Consider the following 27031-nt stretch of genomic DNA (forward strand, 5'->3'; position numbering starts at 1 on the left):
GCTGAGGGAACTTTCCTCTGCTTAGCTGCTTGTATATATGTTTATATTGGTTTCCTAGGAGACGCTGAGGTAAAAACCTTCATACACACATCTGTGAGGGCTTTCTATAGCTCCTCCCACACACTGTGGTGATATGACTCAGGGAACTTTCCTCTGCTTAGAGCAAGGGTCTCAAACTGGTGGCCCTCCAGCTGTTGTAAAACTATAAGTCCCATCATGCCTCTGCTTGTGGGAGTCATGCTGGTAACTGTCATTCTTGCAATTCCTCATTGGACTTGTAGTTTTGCAACAGCTGGAGGGCCGCCAGTTTGAAACGCCTGGTTAGAGGCTGCTTGCATATGTTTACATTGGTTTCCTAGGAGACGCTGAGGTAAAAACCTTCATACACACATCTGTGAGGGCTTTCTATAGCTCCTCCCACACACTGTGAGGTGATATAGCTCAGTTTTTTTTGGCCCTGCGTATATGCATGCTCTGCATATAGCAACCAGACCATAGCAAACCTCCATAGCAACCAGTCCATAGCAACCAGACCATAGCAACCAGTCCATAGCAACCAGTCCATAGCAACCAGTCCATAGCAACCAGTCCATAGCAACCCTCCATAGCAACCACTCCATAGCAACCAGTCCATAGCAACCGTCCAGAGCAACCAGTCCAGAGCAACCGTCAATACCAACCAGTCCATAGCAACCAGTCCATAGCAACTGTCCATAGCAACCCTCCATAGCAACCAGTCCATAGCAACCAGTCCATAGCAACCAGTCCATAGCAACCAGTCCATAGCAACCAGTCCATAGCAACCACTCCATAGCAACCAGTCCATAGCAACCAGTCCATAGCAACCACTCCATAGCAACCGTCTATAGCAACCGTCTATAGCAACCAGTCCATAGCAACCCATCCATAGCCATCAGTCCATAGCCACCTGTCCATAGCAACCTGTCCATAGCAACCATTCCATAGCAACCATTCCATAGCAACCACTCCATAGCAACCACTCCATAGCAACCATCCATAGCAACCATTCCATAGCAACCCTCCATAGCATCCAGTCCAAAGCAACCAGTCCATAGCAACCAGTCCATAGCAACCATCCATAGCAACCCGTCCATAGCAACCAGTCCATAGCCATCAGTCCATAGCAACCCTCCATAGCAACCAGTCCATAGCAACCCTCCATAGCAACCAGTTCGTAGCAACCAGTCCGTAGCACCCAGTCCGTAGCACCCAGTCCGTAGCAACCAGTCCGTAGCAACCACTCCATAGCAACCACTCCATAGCAACCACTCCATAGCAACCAGTCCATAGCAACCCTCTATAGCAACCAGTTTTTGATGGGGCAAATAGGATGGTGCAGTTTTGATGGTGCAGTTTTGATGGAGCAGTTTTTGATGGGGCAATGGACCGAACTGGATCGACACACTGTTGGATCACATTTACATCTCCAGGGGCACCATCTCCAGTCAGGAGTATTGGTGGAGGCAAGACCACGCCGCACAATTTCCCCAGAAATTGTATCTTTTCTAGTTAAGTGGTCTTGCATAGCAAGAGCACTTATTGTTATCTCACATATATATTATTAAGTGGTCTTGCATAGCAAGAGCACTTATTGTTATCTCACATATATATTATTCTTATTATTCTTATTATAGCCAAATTTGCCACCCTAACTCTTCCCACAGTTTTTACACTACATAAACGAGTAATATATCGAATCGTGCGGATTGTTCCCGATCGGTGGGCTATTACTGTGTGGAACGTTTCGCCGAATCGTTCGCGAAATATCGTCATTTTTGCGGCAAAATTTTCCCATAGGAATGAATGGGGAGAGCTAGAGTGTGGGATTTCTAAAAATGAAAAATCAGCACATGATTTGTAAACTGCGACCACTCCCTCATTTTCAAGCCGACCTACACAAATCTTATATCAAAACGTTCAGCTATCCCTGCTGCCACCAGATGTGTTCACGGCTACGTGATTGATCAAACCGTTTTCACAATATGATAATTTGTTTGCAACCTACGCCATCCATTATTTCAATGGAAGTCAATGGAGGTCAAAGTTTAGAAAACTAAAATCATCTTTGGAATTTGTAAACTGCGACTGTGCCTTCAATTTTATTATTTCAGAGACATACTATACATCAAAATGTAGGTCTGGGTCTTGTGATTCGTAAAATATAAAGATATTCGCTGTACGATTTATAGTTTTTAAAATACAACCATTTGAACAGGACATGTAATAAAAGACATTCCTCAATTTCTGCTGTGTTTACAGAGAGGCTGCAAACCAAACAATTGGTTTCCTAGGAGACGCTGTGGAGTTTTATAACTGCTCACAAACAGCTGTGAGTGTGAGTTGGCTCCTCCCACACAAGGCTGAGGGAACTTTCCTCTGCTTAGCTGCTTGTATATATGTTTATATTGGTTTCCTAGGAGACGCTGAGGTAAAAACCTTCATACACACATCTGTGAGGGCTTTCTATAGCTCCTCCCACACACTGTGGTGATATGACTCAGGGAACTTTCCTCTGCTTAGAGCAAGGGTCTTCGCTGTACGATTTATAGTTTTTAAAATACAATCATTTGAATAGGACAAGTATTTAAGAAAAATCCAGGATCTGAGTCTCTGCTTAGAGGCTGCATGCTTATGTTTACATTGGTTTCCTAGGAGACGCTGAGGTAACTAAAACTCCTCACGCACAGCTGTAAGGGGATTCTATAGCTCCTCCCACACAGTTGTGAGGCAGTTGTGAGGTGTTTTCTGTGAGGTAAATACCTTCATACATACAGTTGTGAGGCAGTTGTGAGGTGTTTTCTGTGAGGTGTTTTTTGTGAGGTAAATACCTTCATACACACAGTTGTGAGGTAGTTGTGAGGTGTTTTCTGTGAGGTAAATACCTTCATACACACAGTTGTGAGGTAGTTGTGAGGTGTTTTCTGTGAGGTAAATACCTTCATTTGAAGGACAAGTATTCAAAAAAAATCCTCAATTTCTGCTGTGTTTACAGAGAGCCTGCAAACCAAACAATTGGTTTCCTAGGAGACGCTGAGGGGTTTAATAACACCTCCCAAACAGCTGTGAGGTGAGTTGGCTCCTCCCACACAAGGCTGAGGGAACTTTCCTCTGCTAGAGTGTGTTTGCATATGTTTACATTGGTTTCCTAGGAGACGCTGAGGTAAAATCCTTCATATACACACATCTGTGAGGGCTTTCTATAGCTCCTCCCACACACTGTGAGGTGATATGGCTCAGTTTTTTTTTGCTCTGCGTAACTTCTGCATGCTCTGCATATAGCAACCATGCATAGCAACCAGTCCATAGCAACCAGTCCATAGCAACTGTCCATAGCAACCAGTCCCTAGCAACCACTCCATAGCAACCACTCCATAGCAACCAGTCCCTAGCAACCAGTCCCTAGCAACCGTCCATAGCAACCAGTCCATAGCAACCACTCCATAGCAACCAGTCCATATCAACCACTCCATAGCAACCAGTCCCTAGCAACCAGTCCCTAGCAACCAGTCCCTAGCAACCGTCCATAGCAACCAGTCCCTAGCAACCAGTCCATAGCAACCAGTCCCTAGCAACCACTCCATAGCAACCACTCCATAGCAACCAGTCCCTAGCAACCACTCCATAGCAACCAGTCCCTAGCAACCAGTCCATAGCAACCAGTCCCTAGCAACCAGTCCCTAGCAACCGTCCATAGCAACCAGTCCCTAGCAACCAGTCCCTAGCAACCAGTCCCTAGCAACCAGTCCCTAGCAACCAGTCCATAGCAACCAGTCCATAGCAACCAGTCCCTAGCAACCAGTCCATAGCAACCACTCCATAGCAACCCTCCCTAGCAACCAGTCCCTAGCAACCAGTCCCTAGCAACCAGTCCATAGCAACCGTCCATAGCAACCAGTCCATAGCAACCCTCCATAGCAACCACTCCATAGCAACCGTCTATAGCAACCAGTCCAAAGCAACCGTCCATAGCAACCAGTCCATAGCAACCAGTCCATAGCAACTGTCCATAGCAACTGTCCATAGCAACCATTCCATAGCAACCCTCCATAGCAACTCTCCATAGCAACCACTCCATAGTAACCACTCCATAGCAACCAGTCCATAGCAACCAGTCCATAGCAACCGTCCATAGCAACCCATCCATAGCCATCAGTCCCTAGCAACCAGTCCATAGCAACCAGTCCATAGCAACCACTCCATAGCAACCGTCTATAGCAACCAGTCCAAAGCAACCGTCCATAGCAACCAGTCCATAGCAACCAGTCCATAGCAACTGTCCATAGCAACTGTCCATAGCAACTGTCCATAGCAACCATTCCATAGCAACCCTCCATAGCAACCCTCCATAGCAACCACTCCATAGTAACCACTCCATAGCAACCAGTCCATAGCAAGCAGTCCATAGCAACCTGTCCATAGCAACCCTCCATAGCAACCACTCCATAGCAACCCTCCATAGCAACCCTCCATAGCAACCACTCCATAGCAACCGTCCATAGCAACCAGTCCCTAGCAACCAGTCCCTAGCAACCAGTCCCTAGCAACCAGTCCCTAGCAACCGTCCATAGCAACCAGTCCATAGCAACCCTCCATAGCAACCACTCCATAGCAACCGTCTGTAGCAACCAGTCCAAAGCAACCGTCCATAGCAACCAGTCCATAGCAACCAGTCCATAGCAACTGTCCATAGCAACCCTCCATAGCAACCCTCCATAGCAACCACTCCATAGCAACCAGTCCATAGCAACCAGTCCATAGCAACCTGTCCATAGCAACCCTTCATAGCAACCCTCCATAGCAACCACTCCATAGCAACCCTCCATAGCAACCACTCCATAGCAACCCTCCATAGCAACCCTCCATAGCAACCACTCCATAGCAACCGTCTATAGCAACCAGTCTAGGGCAACCAGTCCATAGCAACCGTCCATAGCAACCAATCCAGAGCAACCGTCCATACCAACCACTCCATAGCAACCAGTCCATAGCAACCGTCCATAGCCATCAGTCCATAGAAACCACTCCATAGCAACAACTCCATAGCAACCACTCCATAGCAACCGGTCCATAGCAACCGTCTATAGCAACCAGTCTATAGCAACCGGTCCATAGCAACCGTCTATAGCAACCAGTCTATAGCAACCGTCCATACCAACCACTCCATAGCAACCAGTCCATAGCAACCAGTCCATAGCAACCGTCCATAGCAACCAGTCCATAGCAACAGTCCATAGCAATCCGTCCATAGCAACCCTCCATAGCAACCACTCCATAGCAACCATTCCATAGCAACCCTCCATAGCATCCAGTCCAAAGCAACCAGTCCATAGCAACCATCCATAGCAACCGTCCATAGCAACCAGTCCATACCAACCGTCCATAACAACCCGTCCATAGCAACCAGTCCATAGCCATCAGTCCATAGCAACCCTCCATAGCAAACAGTCCATAGCAACCCTCCATAGCAACCAGTCCATAGCACCCAGTCCATAGCAATCAGTCCGTAGCAACCACTCCATAGCAACCACTCCATAGCAACCCGTCCATAGCAACCAGTCCATAGCAACCCTCCATAGCAGCCAGTTTTTGATGGGGCAAATAGGATGGTGCAGTTTTGATGGTGCAGTTTTGATGGGCTAGTTTTTGATGGAGCAGTTTTTGATGGGGCAATGGACCGAATTGGATCGACACACGGTTGGATCACATTTACATCTCCAGGGGCACCGTCTCCAGTCAGGAGTATTGGTGGAGGCAAGACCACGCCCCACAATTTCCCCAGAAATTGTATCTTTTCTAGTTATTAAGTGGTCTTGCATAGCAAGAGCACTTATTGTTATCTCACATATATATTATTAAGTGGTCTTGCATAGCAAGAGCACTTATTGTTATCTCACATATATATTATTATTCTTATTATTCTTATTATAGCCAAATTTGCCACCCTAACTCTTCCCACAGTTTTTACACTACATAAACGAGTAATATATCGAATCGTGCGGATTGTTCCCGATCGGTGGGCTATTACTGTGTGGAACGTTTCGCCGAATCGTTCGCGAAATATCGTCATTTTTGCGGCAAAATTTTCCCATAGGAATGAATGGGGAGAGCTAGAGTGTGGGATTTCTAAAAATGAAAAATCAGCACATGATTTGTAAACTGCGACCACTCCCTCATTTTCAAGCTGACCTACACAAATCTTATATCAAAACGTTCAGCTATCCCTGCTGCCACCAGATGTGTTCACGGCTACGTGATTGATCAAACCGTTTTCACAATATGATAATTTGTTTGCAACCTACGCCATCCATTATTTCAATGGAAGTCAATGGAGGTCAAAGTTTAGAAAACTAAAATCATCTTTGGAATTTGTAAACTGCGACTGTGCCTTCAATTTTATTATTTCAGAGACATACTATACATCAAAATGTAGGTCTGGGTCTTGTGATTCGTAAAATATAAAGATATTCGCTGTACGATTTATAGTTTTTAAAATACAACCATTTGAACAGGACATGTAATAAAAGACATTCCTCAATTTCTGCTGTGTTTACAGAGAGGCTGCAAACCAAACAATTGGTTTCCTAGGAGACGCTGTGGAGTTTTATAACTGCTCACAAACAGCTGTGAGTGTGAGTTGGCTCCTCCCACACAAGGCTGAGGGAACTTTCCTCTGCTTAGCTGCTTGTATATATGTTTATATTGGTTTCCTAGGAGACGCTGAGGTAAAAACCTTCATACACACATCTGTGAGGGCTTTCTATAGCTCCTCCCACACACTGTGGTGATATGACTCAGGGAACTTTCCTCTGCTTAGAGCAAGGGTCTTCGCTGTACGATTTATAGTTTTTAAAATACAATCATTTGAATAGGACAAGTATTTAAGAAAAATCCAGGATCTGAGTCTCTGCTTAGAGGCTGCATGCTTATGTTTACATTGGTTTCCTAGGAGACGCTGAGGTAACTAAAACTCCTCACGCACAGCTGTAAGGGGATTCTATAGCTCCTCCCACACAGTTGTGAGGCAGTTGTGAGGTGTTTTCTGTGAGGTAAATACCTTCATACATACAGTTGTGAGGCAGTTGTGAGGTGTTTTCTGTGAGGTGTTTTTTGTGAGGTAAATACCTTCATACACACAGTTGTGAGGTAGTTGTGAGGTGTTTTCTGTGAGGTAAATACCTTCATACACACAGTTGTGAGGTAGTTGTGAGGTGTTTTCTGTGAGGTAAATACCTTCATTTGAAGGACAAGTATTCAAAAAAAATCCTCAATTTCTGCTGTGTTTACAGAGAGCCTGCAAACCAAACAATTGGTTTCCTAGGAGACGCTGAGGGGTTTAATAACACCTCCCAAACAGCTGTGAGGTGAGTTGGCTCCTCCCACACAAGGCTGAGGGAACTTTCCTCTGCTAGAGTGTGTTTGCATATGTTTACATTGGTTTCCTAGGAGACGCTGAGGTAAAATCCTTCATATACACACATCTGTGAGGGCTTTCTATAGCTCCTCCCACACACTGTGAGGTGATATGGCTCAGTTTTTTTTGGCTCTGCGTAACTTCTGCATGCTCTGCATATAGCAACCATGCATAGCAACCAGTCCATAGCAACCAGTCCATAGCAACCAGTCCATAGCAACTGTCCATAGCAACCAGTCCCTAGCAACCACTCCATAGCAACCACTCCATAGCAACCAGTCCCTAGCAACCAGTCCCTAGCAACCGTCCATAGCAACCAGTCCATAGCAACCACTCCATAGCAACCAGTCCATATCAACCACTCCATAGCAACCAGTCCCTAGCAACCAGTCCCTAGCAACCAGTCCCTAGCAACCAGTCCATAGCAACCAGTCCCTAGCAACCACTCCATAGCAACCACTCCATAGCAACCAGTCCCTAGCAACCACTCCATAGCAACCAGTCCCTAGCAACCAGTCCATAGCAACCAGTCCCTAGCAACCAGTCCCTAGCAACCGTCCATAGCAACCAGTCCCTAGCAACCAGTCCCTAGCAACCAGTCCATAGCAACCAGTCCCTAGCAACCAGTCCCTAGCAACCAGTCCATAGCAACCAGTCCATAGCAACCAGTCCATAGCAACCAGTCCATAGCAACCACTCCATAGCAACCCTCCCTAGCAACCAGTCCCTAGCAACCAGTCCCTAGCAACCAGTCCATAGCAACCGTCCATAGCAACCAGTCCATAGCAACCCTCCATAGCAACCACTCCATAGCAACCGTCTATAGCAACCAGTCCAAAGCAACCGTCCATAGCAACCAGTCCATAGCAACCAGTCCATAGCAACTGTCCATAGCAACTGTCCATAGCAACCATTCCATAGCAACCCTCCATAGCAACTCTCCATAGCAACCACTCCATAGTAACCACTCCATAGCAACCAGTCCATAGCAACCAGTCCATAGCAACCGTCCATAGCAACCCATCCATAGCCATCAGTCCCTAGCAACCAGTCCATAGCAACCAGTCCATAGCAACCACTCCATAGCAACCGTCTATAGCAACCAGTCCAAAGCAACCGTCCATAGCAACCAGTCCATAGCAACCAGTCCATAGCAACTGTCCATAGCAACTGTCCATAGCAACTGTCCATAGCAACCATTCCATAGCAACCACTCCATAGTAACCACTCCATAGCAACCAGTCCATAGCAAGCAGTCCATAGTAACCTGTCCATAGCAACCCTTCATAGCAACCACTCCATAGCAACCCTCCATAGCAACCACTCCATAGCAACCCTCCATAGCAACCCTCCATAGCAACCACTCCATAGCAACCGTCCATAGCAACCAGTCCCTAGCAACCAGTCCCTAGCAACCAGTCCCTAGCAACCAGTCCCTAGCAACCGTCCATAGCAACCAGTCCATAGCAACCCTCCATAGCAACCACTCCATAGCAACCGTCTATAGCAACCAGTCCAAAGCAACCGTCCATAGCAACCAGTCCATAGCAACCAGTCCATAGCAACTGTCCATAGCAACCCTCCATAGCAACCCTCCATAGCAACCACTCCATAGCAACCAGTCCATAGCAACCAGTCCATAGCAACCTGTCCATAGCAACCCTCCATAGCAACCCTCCATAGCAACCACTCCATAGCAACCCTCCATAGCAACCACTCCATAGCAACCCTCCATAGCAACCCTCCATAGCAACCACTCCATAGCAACCGTCTATAGCAACCAGTCTAGGGCAACCAGTCCATAGCAACCGTCCATAGCAACCAATCCAGAGCAACCGTCCATACCAACCACTCCATAGCAACCAGTCCATAGCAACCGTCCATAGCCATCAGTCCATAGAAACCACTCCATAGCAACAACTCCATAGCAACCACTCCATAGCAACCGGTCCATAGCAACCGTCTATAGCAACCAGTCTATAGCAACCGGTCCATAGCAACCGTCTATAGCAACCAGTCTATAGCAACCGTCCATACCAACCACTCCATAGCAACCAGTCCATAGCAACCAGTCCATAGCAACCGTCCATAGCAACCAGTCCATAGCAACAGTCCATAGCAATCCGTCCATAGCAACCCTCCATAGCAACCACTCCATAGCAACCATTCCATAGCAACCCTCCATAGCATCCAGTCCAAAGCAACCAGTCCATAGCAACCATCCATAGCAACCGTCCATAGCAACCAGTCCATACCAACCGTCCATAACAACCCGTCCATAGCAACCAGTCCATAGCCATCAGTCCATAGCAACCCTCCATAGCAACCAGTCCATAGCAACCCTCCATAGCAACCAGTCCATAGCACCCAGTCCATAGCAATCAGTCCGTAGCAACCACTCCATAGCAACCACTCCATAGCAACCACTCCATAGCAACCCGTCCATAGCAACCAGTCCATAGCAACCCTCCATAGCAGCCAGTTTTTGATGGGGCAAATAGGATGGTGCAGTTTTGATGGTGCAGTTTTGATGGGCTAGTTTTTGATGGAGCAGTTTTTGATGGGGCAATGGACCGAATTGGATCGACACACGGTTGGATCACATTTACATCTCCAGGGGCACCGTCTCCAGTCAGGAGTATTGGTGGAGGCAAGACCACGCCCCACAATTTCCCCAGAAATTGTATCTTTTCTAGTTATTATTATTATTATTCTTATAGCCAAATTTGCCCCCCTAACTCCTCCCACAGTTTTTACACTACATAGATGAGTAATATATCGAATCGTGCGGATTGTTCCCGATCGGTGGGCTATTACTGTGTGGAAAATTTCGCCGAATCGTTCGCGAAATATTGTAATTTTTGCGGCAAAATTTTCCCATAGGAATGAATGGGGAGCGGTAGAGTGTGGGATTTCTAAAAATGAAAAATCATTACATGATTTGCAAACTGCGACCACACCCTCATTTTCAAGCCGACCTACACAAATCTTATATCAAAACGTTCAGCTATCCCTGCTGCCTCCACACGTGTTCACGGCTAAGTGATTGATCAAACCGTTTTCACAATATGATAATTTGTTTGCAACCTACGCCATCCATTATTTCAATGGAAGTCAATGGAGGTCAAAGTTTAGAAAACTAAAATCATCTTTGGAATTTGTAAACTGCGACTGTGCCTTCAATTTTATTATTTCAGAGACATACTATACATCAAAATGTAGGTCTGGGTCTTGTGATTCGTAAAATATAAAGATATTCGCTGTACAATTTATAGTTTTTAAAATACAACCATTTAACAGGACATGTAATAAAAGACATTCCTCAATTTCTGTTGTGTTTACAGAGAGGCTGCAAACCAAACAATTGGTTTCCTAGGAGACGCTGTGGAGTTTTATAACTGCTCACAAACAGCTCTGAGTGTGAGTTGGCTCCTCCCACACAAGGCTGAGGGAACTTTCCTCTGCTTAGCTGCTTGTATATGTTTACATTGGTTTCCTAGGAGACGCTGAGGTAAAAACCTTCATACACACATCTGTGAGGGCTTTCTATAGCTCCTCCCACACACTGTGGTGATATGACTCAGGGAACTTTCCTCTGCTTAGAGCAAGGGTCTCAAACTGGTGGCCCTCCGTTGTAAAACTATAAGTCCCATCATGCCTCTGCTTGTGGGAGTCATGCTGGTAACTGTCATTCTTGCAATGCCTCATTGGACTTGTAGTTTTGCAACAGCTGGAGGGCCGCCAGTTTGAAACGCCTGGTTAGAGGCTGCTTGCATATGTTTACATTGGTTTCCTAGGAGACGCTGAGGTAAAAACCTTCATACACACATCTGTGAGGGCTTTCTATAGCTCCTCCCACTGTGAGGTGATATGGCTCAGTTTTTTTTGGCCCTGCGTATATGCATGCTCTGCATATAGCAACCAGACCATAGCAAACCTCCATAGCAACCAGTCCATAGCAACCAGTCCATAGCAACCAGTCCATAGCAACCAGTCCATAGCAACCCTCCATAGCAACCACTCCATTGCAACCAGTCCATAGCAACCGTCCAGAGCAACCAGTCCAGAGCAACCGTCAATACCAACCAGTCCATAGCAACCAGTCCATAGCAACTGTCCATAGCAACCCTCCATAGCAACCAGTCCATAGCAACCAGTCCATAGCAACCAGTCCATAGCAACCAGTCCATAGCAACTGTCCATAGCAACCAGTCCATAGCAACCAGTCCATAGCAACCAGTCCATAGCAACCAGTCCATAGCAACCACTCCATAGCAACCGTCTATAGCAACCGTCTATAGCAACCAGTCCATAGCAACCCATCCATAGCCATCAGTCCATAGCCACCTGTCCATAGCAACCTGTCCATAGCAACCATTCCATAGCAACCGTCCATAGCAACCACTCCATAGCAACCACTCCATAGCAACCATCCATAGCAACCATTCCATAGAAACCCTCCATAGCATCCAGTCCAAAGCAACCAGTCCATAGCAACCGTCCATAGCAACCGTCCATAGCAACCAGTCCATAGCAACCATCCATAGCAACCCGTCCATAGCAACCAGTCCATAGCCATCAGTCCATAGCAACCCTCCATAGCAACCAGTCCATAGCAACCCTCCATAGCAACCAGTTCGTAGCACCCAGTCCGTAGCACCCAGTCCGTAGCACCCAGTCCGTAGCAACCACTCCATAGCAACCACTCCATAGCAACCAGTCCATAGCAACCAGTCCATAGCAACCAGTCCATAGCAACCCTCTATAGCAACCAGTTTTTGATGGGGCAAATAGGATGGTGCAGTTTTGATGGTGCAGTTTTGATGGAGCAGTTTTTGATGGGGCAATGGACCGAACTGGATCGACACACTGTTGGATCACATTTACATCTCCAGGGGCACCGTCTCCAGTCAGGAGTATTGGTGGAGGCAAGACCACGCCGCACAATTTCCCCAGAAATTGTATCTTTTCTAGTTATTATTATTATTCTTATAGCCAAATTTGCCCCCCTAACTCCTCCCACAGTTTTTACACCACATAGACAAGTAATATATCGAATCGTGCGGATTGTTCCCGATCGGTGGGCTATTACTGTGTGGAAAATTTCGCCGAATCGTTCGCGAAATATTGTAATTTTTGCGGCAAAATTTTCCCATAGGAATGAATGGGGAGCGGTAGAGTGTGGGATTTCTAAAAATGAAAAATCATTACATGATTTGCAAACTGCGACCACACCCTCATTTTCAAGCCGACCTACACAAATCTTATATCAAAACGTTCAGCTATCCCTGCTGCCTCCACACGTGTTCACGGCTAAGTGATTGATCAAACTGTTTTCACAATATGATAATTTGTTTGCAACCTACGCCATCCATTATTTCAATGGAAGTCAATGGAGGTCAAAGTTTAGAAAACTAAAATCATCTTTGGAATTTGTAAACTGCGACTGTGCCTTCAATTTTATTATTTCAGAGACATACTATACATCAAAATGTAGGTCTGGGTCTTGTGATTCGTAAAATATAAAGATATTCACTGTACGATTTATAGTTTTTAAAATACAACCATTTGAACAGGACATGTAATAAAAGACATTCCTCAATTTCTGCTGTGTTTACAGAGAGGCTGCAAACCAAACAATTGGTTTCCTAGGAGACGCTGTGGAGTTTTATAACTGCTCACAAACAGCTGTGAGGTGAGATGGCTCCTCCCACACAAGGCTGAGGGAACTTTCCTCTGCTTAGCTGCTTGTATATGTTTATATTGGTTTCCTAGGAGACGCTGAGGTAAAAACCTTCATACACACATCTGTGAGGGCTTTCTATAGCTCCTCCCACACACTGTGGTGATATGACTCAGGGAACTTTCCTCTGCTTAGAGCAAGGGTCTTCGCTGTACGATTTATAGTTTTTAAAATACAATCATTTGAATAGGACAAGTATTTAAGAAAAATCCAGGATCTGAGTCTCTGCTTAGAGGCTGCATGCTTATGTTTACATTGGTTTCCTAGGAGACGCTGAGGTAACTAAAACTCCTCACGCACAGCTGTAAGGGGATTCTATAGCTCCTCCCACACAGTTGTGAGGCAGTTGTGAGGTGTTTTCTGTGAGGTAAATACCTTCATACATACAGTTGTGAGGCAGTTGTGAGGTGTTTTCTGTGAGGTGTTTTCTGTGAGGTAAATACCTTCATACACACAGTTGTGAGGTAGTTGTGAGGTGTTTTCTGTGAGGTAAATACCTTCATACACACAGTTGTGAGGTAGTTGTGAGGTGTTTTCTGTGAGGTAAATACCTTCATTTGAAGGACAAGTATTCAAAAAAAATCCTCAATTTCTGCTGTGTTTACAGAGAGCCTGCAAACCAAACAATTGGTTTCCTAGGAGACGCTGAGGGGTTTAATAACACCTCCCAAACAGCTGTGAGGTGAGTTGGCTCCTCCCACACAAGGCTGAGGGAACTTTCCTCTGCTAGAGTGTGTTTGCATATGTTTACATTGGTTTCCTAGGAGACGCTGAGGTAAAATCCTTCATATACACATATCTGTGAGGGCTTTCTATAGCTCCTCCCACACACTGTGAGGTGATATGGCTCAGTTTTTTTTGGCTCTGCGTAACTTCTGCATGCTCTGCATATAGCAACCATGCATAGCAACCAGTCCATAGCAACCAGTCCATAGCAACTGTCCATAGCAACCAGTCCCTAGCAACCACTCCATAGCAACCAGTCCCTAGCAACCAGTCCCTAGCAACCGTCCATAGCAACCAGTCCATAGCAACCAGTCCATAGCAACCAGTCCATATCAACCACTCCATAGCAACCAGTCCCTAGCAACCAGTCCCTAGCAACCGTCCATAGCAACCAGTCCCTAGCAACCAGTCCATAGCAACCAGTCCCTAGCAACCACTCCATAGCAACCACTCCATAGCAACCAGTCCCTAGCAACCAGTCCATAGCAACCAGTCCCTAGCAACCAGTCCATAGCAACCAGTCCCTAGCAACCGTCCATAGCAACCAGTCCCTAGCAACCAGTCCCTAGCAACCAGTCCATAGCAACCAGTCCCTAGCAACCAGTCCATAGCAACCAGTCCCTAGCAACCAGTCCCTAGCAACCAGTCCCTAGCAACCAGTCCATAGCAACCAGTCCATAGCAACCAGTCCCTAGCAACCAGTCCATAGCAACCACTCCATAGCAACCCTCCCTAGCAACCAGTCCCTAGCAACCAGTCCCTAGCAACCAGTCCATAGCAACCGTCCATAGCAACCAGTCCATAGCAACCCTCCATAGCAACCACTCCATAGCAACCGTCTATAGCAACCAGTCCAAAGCAACCGTCCATAGCAACCAGTCCATAGCAACCAGTCCATAGCAACCAGTCCATAGCAACTGTCCATAGCAACCATTCCATAGCAACCCTCCATAGCAACTCTCCATAGCAACCACTCCATAGTAACCACTCCATAGCAACCAGTCCATAGCAACCAGTCCATAGCAACCGTCCATAGCAACCCATCCATAGCCATCAGTCCCTAGCAACCAGTCCATAGCAACCAGTCCATAGCAACCACTCCATAGCAACCGTCTATAGCAACCAGTCCAAAGCAACCGTCCATAGCAACCAGTCCATAGCAACCAGTCCATAGCAACTGTCCATAGCAACTGTCCATAGCAACCATTCCATAGCAACCCTCCATAGCAACTCTCCATAGCAACCACTCCATAGCAACCAGTCCCTAGCAACCAGTCCATAGCAACCAGTCCATAGCAAGCAGTCCATAGCAACCTGTCCATAGCAACCCTCCATAGCAACCACTCCATAGCAACCCTCCATAGCAACCACTCCATAGCAACCCTCCATAGCAACCCTCCATAGCAACCACTCCATAGCAACCATCCATAGCAACCAGTCCCTAGCAACCAGTCCCTAGCAACCAGTCCCTAGCAACCGTCCATAGCAACCAGTCCATAGCAACCCTCCATAGCAACCACTCCATAGCAACCGTCTATAGCAACCAGTCCAAAGCAACCGTCCATAGCAACCAGTCCATAGCAACCAGTCCATAGCAACTGTCCATAGCAACCCTCCATAGCAACCCTCCATAGCAACCACTCCATAGCAACCAGTCCATAGCAACCAGTCCATAGCAACCTGTCCATAGCAACCCTCCATAGCAACCCTCCATAGCAACCACTCCATAGCAACCCTCCATAGCAACCACTCCATAGCAACCCTCCATAGCAACCCTCCATAGCAACCACTCCATAGCAACCGTCTATAGCAACCAGTCTAGGGCAACCAGTCCATAGCAACCGTCCATAGCAACCAATCCAGAGCAACCGTCCATACCAACCACTCCATAGCAACCAGTCCATAGCAACCGTCCATAGCCATCAGTCCATAGAAACCACTCCATAGCAACCACTCCATAGCAACCACTCCATAGCAACCGGTCCATAGCAACCGTCTATAGCAACCAGTCTATAGCAACCGGTCCATAGCAACCGTCTATAGCAACCAGTCTATAGCAACCGTCCATACCAACCACTCCATAGCAACCAGTCCATAGCAACCAGTCCATAGCAACCGTCCATAGCAACCAGTCCATAGCAACAGTCCATAGCAATCCGTCCATAGCAACCCTCCATAGCAACCACTCCATAGCAACCATTCCATAGCAACCCTCCATAGCATCCAGTCCAAAGCAACCAGTCCATAGCAACCATCCATAGCAACCGTCCATAGCAACCAGTCCATACCAACCGTCCATAACAACCCGTCCATAGCAACCAGTCCATAGCCATCAGTCCATAGCAACCCTCCATAGCAACCAGTCCATAGCAACCCTCCATAGCAACCAGTCCATAGCACCCAGTCCATAGCAACCAGTCCGTAGCAACCACTCCATAGCAACCACTCCATAGCAACCACTCCATAGCAACCTGTCCATAGCAACCAGTCCATAGCAACCCTCCATAGCAGCCAGTTTTTGATGGGGCAAATAGGATGGTGCAGTTTTGATTGTGCAGTTTTGATGGGCTAGTTTTTGATGGAGCCGTTTTTGATGGGGCAATGGACCGAATTGGATCGACACACGGTTGGATCACATTTACATCTCCAGGGGCACCGTCTCCAGTCAGGAGTATTGGTGGAGGCAAGACCACGCCCCACAATTTCCCCAGAAATTGTATCTTTTCTAGTTTATACTAGTACTACTGGCTATTATTACTAATGTGGGGGCAATGTTATTTATACTAGTACTGCTGGCTATTATTACTAATGTGGGGGCAATGTTAAACTACTGGCTATTATTACTATGTGGGGGCAATGTTATACTACTGGCTATTATTACTATGTGGGGGCAATGTTAAACTACTGGCTATTATTACTATGTGGGGCAATGTTAAACTACTGGCTATGGCTATTATTACTATTGTCATGTGGGGGCAATGTTATACTACTGGCTATTATTACTATGTGGGGGCAATGTTAAACTACTGGCTATTATTACTATGTGGGGGCAATGTTATACTACTGGCTATTATTACTATGTGGGGGCAATGTTAAACGACTGGCTATTATTACTATGTGGGGGCAATGTTATACTACTGGCTATTATTACTATTGTCATGTGGGGGCAATGTTATACTACTGGCTATTATTACTATGTGGGGGCAATGTTATACTACTGGCTATTATTACTATGTGGGGGCAATGTTATACTACTGGCTATTATTACTATGTGGGGGCAATGTTAAACTACTGGCTATTATTACTATGTGGGGGCAATGTTAAACTACTGGCTATTATTACTATGTGGGGGCAATGTTATACTACTGGCTATTATTACTATTGTCATGTGGGGGCAATGTTATACTACTGGCTATTATTACTATGTGGGGGCAATGTTATACTACTGGCTATTATTACTATGTGGGGGCAATGTTATACTACTGGCTATTATTACTATGTGGGGGCAATGTTATACTACTGGCTATTATTACTATGTGGGGGCAATGTTAAACTACTGGCTATTATTACTATGTGGGGGCAATGTTAAACTACTGGCTATTATTACTATGTGGGGGCAATGTTATACTACTGGCTATTATTACTATTGTCATGTGGGGGCAATGTTATACTACTGGCTATTATTACTATGTGGGGGCAATGTTATACTACTGGCTATTATTACTATGTGGGGGCAATGTTATACTACTGGCTATTATTACTATGTGGGGGCAATGTTAAACTACTGGCTATTATTACTATGTGGGGGCAATGTTATACTACTGGCTATTATTACTATGTGGGGGCAATGTTATACTACTGGCTATTATTACTATGTGGGGGCAATGTTATACTACTGGCTATTATTACTATGTGGGGGCAATGTTAAACTACTGGCTATTATTACTATGTGAGGGCAATGTTAAACTACTGGCTATTATTACTAATGTGGTGGCAATGTTGCTTTGTAACAGGGATGGTGATGACGAGTGGGGGCAATGGTGGACATTAAGTGATAAGTGGGGGCAATGGTGGACATTACGTGATGAGTGGGGGCAATGCTGGACATTACGTGATGAGTGGGGGCAATGGTGGACATTACGTGATGAGTGGGGGCAATGGTGGACATTACGTGATGAGTGGGGGCAATGGTGGACATTACGTGATGAGTGGGGGCAATGCTGGACATTACGTGATGAGTGGGGGCAATGGTGGACATTACGTGATGAGTGGGGGCAATGGTGGATGCAAGTATAAGTATTGCGGGATGCAGTAATTTCAACACAAAACTGAGATTATTTGCTTAAATACAGTATTTGTAAATCCGACTGACTGTTTAAATGTTAAATTAAAAGTGAAAATCAGAGGTGTTCTGTTGTGGGGAGCTCTGATGGGGGACACCTGCGGTGGGGGGCTCTGATGGGGGACACCTGCTGTGGGGGGCTCTGATGGGGGACACCTGTTGTGGGGTGACTCTGGTGGGGACACCTGCTGTGGAGTGGAGGGGGAGGGGGGAGTAAGAAGTATGTTGGATTTAGTTATTGTGCACTTTTTTATTTATATTAATTGATTTTATGGTACAGTGGTGTTTTTGGCCAATGTTCATCTGTTCGTATTTGGATCGCTATGCTGTGGTTCAAAAGTGTCCGATGTGTCCGCCATAACGTCGCAGATCGCCGCCATTTCTAGTAAAAAATAAAATAATAATAAAAAAAAAATTCTGTCCCCTATTTTGTAGGCGCTATAACTTTTGCGCTTATTGCGATTTTTTTTTTTTACCAAAAATATGTAGAAGAATACGTATCGGCCTAAACTGAGAAAAAATAATGTATTTTTTTTTTTAAATTGGCATATTTATTATAGCAACAAGTCAAAAATATTGTATTTTTTTTCAAAATTGTCACTCTTTTTTGTTTATAGCGCAAAAAATAAAAACCGCACATGCGATCAAATACCACCAAAAGAAAGCTCTACTTGTGGGGAAAAAAGGACGTCAATTTTGTTTGGGAGCCACGTCGCACGACCGCGCAATTGTCAGTTAAAGCGACGCAGTGCCAGAAGCTGAAATTTCACCTGGGCAGGAGGGGGGTATAGGTGCCCAGTAAGCAAGTGGTTAAACTTTATCACACCTAATGGGCTGCTAGTGCTGCTACCCCGCCCCCAGTCTGCATTCTCCTGTACAAAGACTGCAATAAGTCAGGTACAACTTCTTGCATTTAAAACAGACACATTTAACAATGTATTTATTTTAAAGGCATTCATTTTTGTCTTTTATATCTGCCTGGGCATCAGTTTTAAACAGGCACCGAGGGCACTGCCTGTGCAACCAATAATCATAACAAGCCATGTAACTAGCGAGCCTCCCACATATGGTCAGACCACATGCCCCTAGAGGTGCCTTCCATTTACTAAATCACCCACAAGTCAAAACTTTCCCGCTGCCCTCCAAATATCCAGCTGTCTACACATCAGTGCCAGCATCAGACACTTTGATATGGGAGATTAGGTTCAGATCACTCAGCCATAACATTATTATTTTCAGCAATAGGAGTTGAAGAAAATGGCCACAAGGCTGAAATTGACTGCTGTGTCTAATCACACACATTATAGCTTAGTAAATGGAATCTCCCTATCCGTTTTATGAATTCTGAAAAACAAATTAACTGCTTTCCTATAAACTATGCCTGACTGATAAATATAGATTTCCGTATAGGTTTCCTGGTAATAAATAATGAATTTGATTGGTTAAGAGATGTAAGGTGTATTAAAACCCGAACCAATATGCAGGTTAAGGACCTTGCCCCTTTTTGCGATTCGGCACTGCGTCGCTTTAACTGACAATTGCCCGATCGTGCCACGTGGCTCCCAAACAAAATTGGCGTCCTTTTTTTCCCACAAATAGAGCTTTCTTTTGGTGGTATTTGATCACCTCTGCGGTTTTTATTTTTTGCGCTATAAACAAAAATAGAGCGCCAATTTTGAAAAAAATAACAATATTTTTTTTTCCTATAATAAATATCCCCCCAAAAAATATAAAAAAAACTTTTTTTTCCCTCAGTTTAGGCCGATACGTATTCTTCTTCCTATTTTTGGTAAAAAAAATCGCAATAAGCGTTTAACGATTGGTTTGCGCAACATTTATAGCGTTTAAAAGATAGGGGATAGTTTTATGGCATTTTTATTAACAATTTTTTTTTACTACTAATGGCGGCGATCAGCGATTTTTTCCGTGACTGCGACATTATGGCGGACACATCGGACAATTTTGACACATTTTTACCTTTAATATCTACCTTAAATCGCATTGCTATTCAAATAGTGTACTTGTTTGTAGCCTAAATACTGAAATTTGCACTTAAAACTGTAATTTTGTAACTTTTGTAAAATACCAGTAAAAATGTGGCTCTGCCAGTAAATTTTGGGTGTCATGCCAGTAAATTTCAATCTGGTAGGTTGGCAACACTGGGACCAGAGGCGTATCTAGTGAAAATAGTGCCTATGGCAAGCACTGAAACTGCACCCCTGTCGAAACCCATCTTTCAGATAACCTTAACAAAAAAAAACATCTAACAAAACTAGTGATATTTATCATCCCTTGTGATACCTTTAGTAGTGACATATCCTCTTTATGGAGAAATCTGGGGTTTATTAGACCCTAATACCTCCTCTGCCCTTCAAGGCCAGGTAAATGCAGAACCAATACTGGAAGTGATGAAATCTTCATCACTTAGGGCCTCAGTTTTCACAGAGGAGAGGGAGAAACTGATGTTCCTCCTTCTTTGTGCACTGCCAATCTGACCAGATGGAATGGGAGAGCCTAGGAGAACAGAGGAGGGCTGTGGCTGAACGCAGCAGGCATAGCGCTGCCATTGTCCATTAGCAAAGGGGCTGAAAAGGAGATCCTGCCTATGCTCGGGAGGAGGGAAGAAGAGACCCTCAGACCCTGGTAAGTGCCTTGCTGTCCAGCCACTCATCAGCCCACATAGTCATGGCCATATGGCGCCCATGGCCCTTGCCATGGCTGCCATACCCTAGATACGCCACTGACTGGGACCCACCATGACAACGAGAGAGAGCATCAGTGGTAGAACAGAGGGAGAAGGCGGCGGAAGAAGACATCAGCGGAGGGAGAAGAACTGGAGGATGAAGATATCGCCAGAGGGAGAAGAAATCGGAAGGAGAAGAGATGCCGGGGCCGCTATAATATATTACTTTGTCATGTGTACTGACTTAATTTTTGACACTTTTTTTGGGGTGAATATGTAGGGGTACAATGTTCATAACAAATGTGCACCTACATTTTAAAACTTAAAACAAGCCTGTGTGTATTATATTTGTATCACCAGTGCTAAGACGAATATCTCACCTTTCAACCGGCTCTGCAGCCCCGGCCGTCAGTGCTCCTTGAGTCTGTTACTCAGAATGGTGCTTCCTGGTTTCACATTAGTCAGCCTCTCAGGTCCCTCCTACTAGTTCCGTCACTCCTCGTGACTTCCTCAGGGAGAATTTTTTTTTCCATTTTGGCAAGGGACAAGCTGCACCACAAGTTGGATCAACATGATCCAACTTGTGGTGTGACTTCTATTCAAATCAAGAAAAAATAGGAGGTCCTGACTGGACTTTAAAGGCACAAGGATGTGAACCACATTTTGAAAAAAATATATAAATATCATTTATTGTACAAATACAAAACAATCTATTTAAATTAATGGGCTCTCATAGGGAACCATTGTTTTTGACATGACAAAGAAAATGTTTGATGAGGCTCAACGCAGCTGTATTCAGCATTAAGCCGCGTTCAGCAGGTTTTACAGCTCTAAGGCCGGTCCTCAGAATGCGCTGGCTCTGGGTTTTTTTTTTACAGCTTGAAAACGCCTATGTCACTTACAGCTCCTAAAAGCCTGTGTGTGCATGCACACATAGAATGGCATTTTTAAGCTGAAAAAAAATAAAATAAAAAATGTCTGATGCTGCTAAAAGCAGCTGTAAAAATGCCCTGTGTGCATGAGGCCCTATTGTGACCAATACACTGTACGACTCAATTGAAAAACAAACCGATATGGCTTGTGTATATTTAACATGCATTAAAGCGGTTATACACTGTAAAAAAAAAAAAAAAAAAAAAAAGAAAAACAAACCGATATATCCTTTGGGGGGTAGAAAAATAAAAATAAATAAATAGGAGTCGGTAAACATCTGCTTAATCTGCATTTCTTAAAGTGCCTCTGATTAACCCCAAATAGTTCAGCTGTTCTAGTAGGTCTTTCCTGACATTTTTTTGGTCGCATCCTACAGAGAAAGCCATGGTCCGCGGAAAGCTTCCAAAGCATCAGAGGGATCTCATTGTTAAAAAGGTATCAAAGAATTTCCAAGGTATTAGATATACCATGGAACACAGTGTAGACAGTCATCATCAAGTGGAAAAAATACTGTGAACTGGACGTCCCTCCAAAAATGATGAGAAGAAAACTGGTCAAGGAGGCTGCCAAAAGGCCTACAGCAACATTAAAGAAGCGGCAGGAATATCTGGCAAGTACTGGCTGTGTGGTACATGCGACAACAATCTCCAGCATTCTTCTTATGTCTTTTCTTACAATGCAAAAACATCCAAGCCCGGCTAAATTTTGCAATAACACATCTGAAGTCTACCAAAAACATGTGGGAAAATGTTTTCTGGTCTGATGAAACCGAGGTTGAACTTTTTGGCCATAATTACAAAATATATGTTAGGCGCAAAAACAACATGCACATCATCAAAAGAACACCATACCCACCGTGAAGTATGGTGGTGGCAGCATCATGCCTTGGGGCCGTTTTTCTTCAGCTGGAACAGGGGCCTTAGTCAAGGGAGAGGGAATTATGAACAGTTCCAAATAAAATATTGGCACAAAACCTTCAGACTTCTGCTAGAAAGCTGAACACGAAGAGGAACTTCATCTTTCAGTATGATAACAACCCAAAAATAAACATCCAAATCAACAAGGGAATGGTTTTACCAGAAGAAGATTAACGTTGTGGAATGGCCCAGACCTGAATCCCATTGAAAATCTGTGGCGTGATCTGAAGAGGGATGTGCACAGGAGATGCCCTCACAATCTGACAGATTTAGAGTGTTTTTGCAAAGAAGAATGGGCAAATATTGCCAAGCTGTGCCATGGTGATAGACTCATACCCCAAAAGACTGAATGCTGTAATAAAATCAAAAGGTGCTTCAGCAAGGTATTAGTTTAAAGTGGAGTTCCACCCATAAATATAACATTACATCAGTAGTTTTAAAAAAATGTCATTAGTCCTTTACGAAAATTTTTTTTTTTTTTAGATGCCTTCAAAGTGTTGTTGCTAGGCAGAATAGTTAATCTTCCCACTTTCTGCACATAGGTGCTTAATGCTTCCTAACCTACACCGCACAGACTCCTGGGAATGTAGTGGGTGTAACTTTCCAGGAGTCTGTGCACTCCCCAGTCTCGAAGAATCATGTGACTTGGACAGCACAGGTGCTGAAACCTGATCTGACACTGCTTGTGCAGCACTGAGCATGTGCAAGATCTGCAAGGCTGAAATCCAGGAAGTCATACAGTCTGGCTTCATGATGCCCACACTTAAGATGGCCCCAGTCAATTTCTATTTTATAAAGTGTCTAAATGCTGTAACAACCTAACAAAACAGACCTTAGTTTACAGACTAACTTTACTAGAATACATTAATCTTGTGTATTACAGGGGTATTTATATTTAAAAAGTGAAATTGTGGCCGGAACTCCGCTTTAAGGGTGTGCACACTTATGCAACCATATTATTTTTTTATTATTATTTTACTTCCCTCCACCTAAAAGATTTCAGTTTGTTGTTAGACTGAATTGCATAGTTTATAGGTCACATTAAAGGTGGAAAAGGTTCTAAAATGTATCTTTGTCTCATTTTTTTACATTACAGAAACCTAACAATTTAACAGGGGTGTGTAGACTTGTTATCTCCACTGTACATAGTACACGATAACCAAATTATAATAAAAATGCAGATCTAAAGTAAAAGTGTCCACAAAAATGTGACCATAAACTGAAATTTGTCAGAACATCAAAAATAAACCGTTCATATTTTTATGGGTGTAAATCATATAAAAGAGCTCCACTTCAGCCATCATTCAACTCCCGTAGTGCCAATTCTTCACCAATGGTAGAAATACTCACCAGAGGGATATGCTGTCTATTACTAGAACAGCAATCAGTGCTTTGTGTAAATGGAATCCAGCATCACCACTCTCGCTCCATAGATGGCAGAACCAGGCGTTAGTACCAGAGTTCCACTCCACCAGGGGATAGTACCAGAATTATCACCATGGACTTAACAACCAAAAACAATATTTTTGCTCATAGTGGAGTAAAGCTGCACGATTCTGTCTAAAATGAGAATCACGTTTTTTTTTTGCTTAGAAGATAGATCACGTTTATCGCGACGTAAAATCATCTTTCACATTAAAACAAAAAAATTGGGCTAACTTTACGGTTTCATTTTTTTTTTATTCATTGAAGTGTATTTTTTCCCAAAAAATGCATTTGAAAGGCAACTGGGCAAATACAGTTTAACATAAAATATTGCAGCAATTGCCATTTTATTCCCTAGGGTCTCTGCTAAAATATATAGACTTTAAACTTCAAGCATTTACACATAGAAGTTAGAAGGAAGCATTAGTTACAATGTTTCCTGTTAAAAACTTGGCAGACTGCCCAGATATTTTCTTTTGACAGCGAAGTCTCGCCACTTGTTATATGAAAGAATCGGCAAACTCTGCATTGGACGCTCCAGCAGTACATACCGACAGTGATCTTCACTAGAGACAGATTTATTCAATTAAAGTTTCTGCATAGGGCATACTATACCCCTCAACTGCTCGCCCAGATATATTCTATGCAAACTGAACTGTGCCCAAAATGCCAACATACAATAGGAACATTCTACCATGTTGTCTGGGAGTGCCCTGTCATTCTGGAATATTGGAGAGATGCGGTGGCGGTATCACTAGATCCTGCTTCTTCTGGGTATCACGGAATTGGTGACACAAGCCACACATGCTAAACTGCAACTGTTCTATCTGTGTTTCTATGCCAGGAAAGTGTTACTACAACATTGGAAGTTAGCTACTCCCCCCACGATGGCTCAGTGGCGTACGCTGGTGGACTCGGTACTACCTCTCTATAAGTTGACGTATATGGGCCGAAAATGCCCTAAAAAATTTGATAAAGTATGGAAATCATGGATGACTGCCAGATCAATGTCTATGTAATGCTATAAATGATGATGGCTTTGGCGATTGGGGCCCTTGTGTGCTCGGGAGACAAATTTCTGCCACTCTGCAGCGAGGCGCAGTCTCCTCGCCTACCCCCGCTCACATGAGCTGATACCTCTTCCTGCCAGCCTCCTCTCACCCCAAATTTTTGAAGGTCGACTGCTAGAGGCATAGGTCGTGCTGATTGTAGTTCTGGCGCCTCCTGGACCTTCAGGCCGCCCCCCCCCCATCATGATTGGTATCTCCCAGCCTGAACAATTTTTTAGGTTAGGGTCACATTTTCCTGTTATCCATCCTAGCTTTTGCAGGGTCTGGCTGTGTCTATTACTCTTTGACTATCTAGGTATTATTACTGTCTTGTTTTTCTTTTTGTACTGTGCTGAACCTTTGCTGTACCGCTGGTTTGTTTGATTTTATGTATTGTTTTCTTTTTGTTTAATAAAACACTTTAATGTTTAATCATTTAATTTATCATACTTCGATTGCAGGTGACAAAGAAGATTTTAGTGCAAGACCTTAAAGAAGAGTTACAGCAGCCAGACAAGTTAGATTTTTCAATCAGCTACATTGGGACTCTGTACAGCTCGGGAAACATCCCTCTGCAAGGAAGACTCTCTCATCTCTTACATACATAGACCTTCTCTGTGACATGAGAAGTGCACCTCAAATCTGGAACTTTGGGTCAGCTCACTAAAGCTGTACGAGTTATTTTAGATGTATTCATTATTTTCTCACCATCGGTTTCATGTACATTCACATCCATTTATATCACACCAGCATGCAATTACTTTTTCGCATGAAAACTGCTATTTAACCACTGAAAGCTTTTATTTCAAGGATTCCTAACTGGAGACCCCTTAAAGGGGAGAGTGGTATGTGACCCAAAATGATGGGCGTATATGATCTTTGCATGAATTAAACAAATTGTAAGAGGATTCTCTGCATTATTAAACCTGAAAATAAAGTAAATAGGGTTAATATACTAAAACTGGAGAGTGGAAAATGTGGTACAGCTGTGCATGGCAGCCAATCAGCTTCCAGGTTTTATATGTCAAAGCTTAAAGCGGAGTTCCACCCAAAAGTGGAACTTCTGCTTATTTGCTCCCCTCCGGTGCCAGGGATCCGTTTTTGACAGGTCCCCCTTCCCCACTTCTGGAGGCGGTGCCATCCTTCAGAAATTCGGCCCCTCCTCCTACCTCTACCGCCGGCCAATTAGAAAGCGCAGCGAGCTTCGCATATTCACCGTAGGGTACAGTCTGTGAAGCCGAAAGGCTTTACTGCCGGTTTCCTTTAGTGGAGATGGTGGCGGCATATCGGCTGGTGCAGTGTCCATACTGTATAATAAAAGTCAGCAGCTACAGTATTTCCCCAGGCTGGAACACCTCTTCAAGGCCGGGTTCACAGATGTGCGGCTGCAGTTTGCAGTCCGGTGTCCGATGCGTTCCTGTTTACTGGTTCGGGTGCAGATTTTTTCCTGAATTCACACAGGACCCTTTTTGAAACCACAGCCGCCCCAGACATGTGTGAACCAGCTCCATTGATAGACAGTCACATTCACATATCAGCATCCAATTCGCATACATGTGAACCCAGCTTTACTGAACAAGCTGAAGTTAGAAGCTGATTGGCCATCATACACAGCTGCACCAGATTTTGCACTCTCCAGTTTTAGTAAATCAACAAAAAAAAAGAAAGAAGGATGCGCCAATCTAAGTGCAGTAGAATAAGAACTTTTAATAAAATTGTGTAAACATACAGCCAAATGGCTACTCACAAAATATAGGAAGTATAAGGCATATATATAGCTG

At 44.4% G+C, this 27031-nt stretch overlaps 1 protein-coding gene across 1 annotated transcript in view; it reads left to right on the top strand.

Moving 5' to 3' along the window:
* Window positions 1–26796, top strand: part of LOC120937903 (spermatogenesis-associated protein 7 homolog) — a 248135-nt gene extending 221339 nt beyond the window's left edge. Inside the window, exon 11 of the mRNA XM_040351450.1 lies at window positions 25712–26796. Within this exon, the coding sequence (XP_040207384.1) occupies window positions 25712–25858 (147 nt within the window). The 3' untranslated portion in view covers window positions 25859–26796. The remainder of the gene's footprint in view (window positions 1–25711) is intronic.
* The last annotated feature ends 235 nt before the right edge of the window (window positions 26797–27031 follow it).

The sequence above is a fragment of the Rana temporaria genome, chromosome 4 (assembly GCF_905171775.1).
Source record: "Rana temporaria chromosome 4, aRanTem1.1, whole genome shotgun sequence".
Classification (NCBI taxonomy): Eukaryota; Metazoa; Chordata; class Amphibia; order Anura; family Ranidae; genus Rana; species Rana temporaria.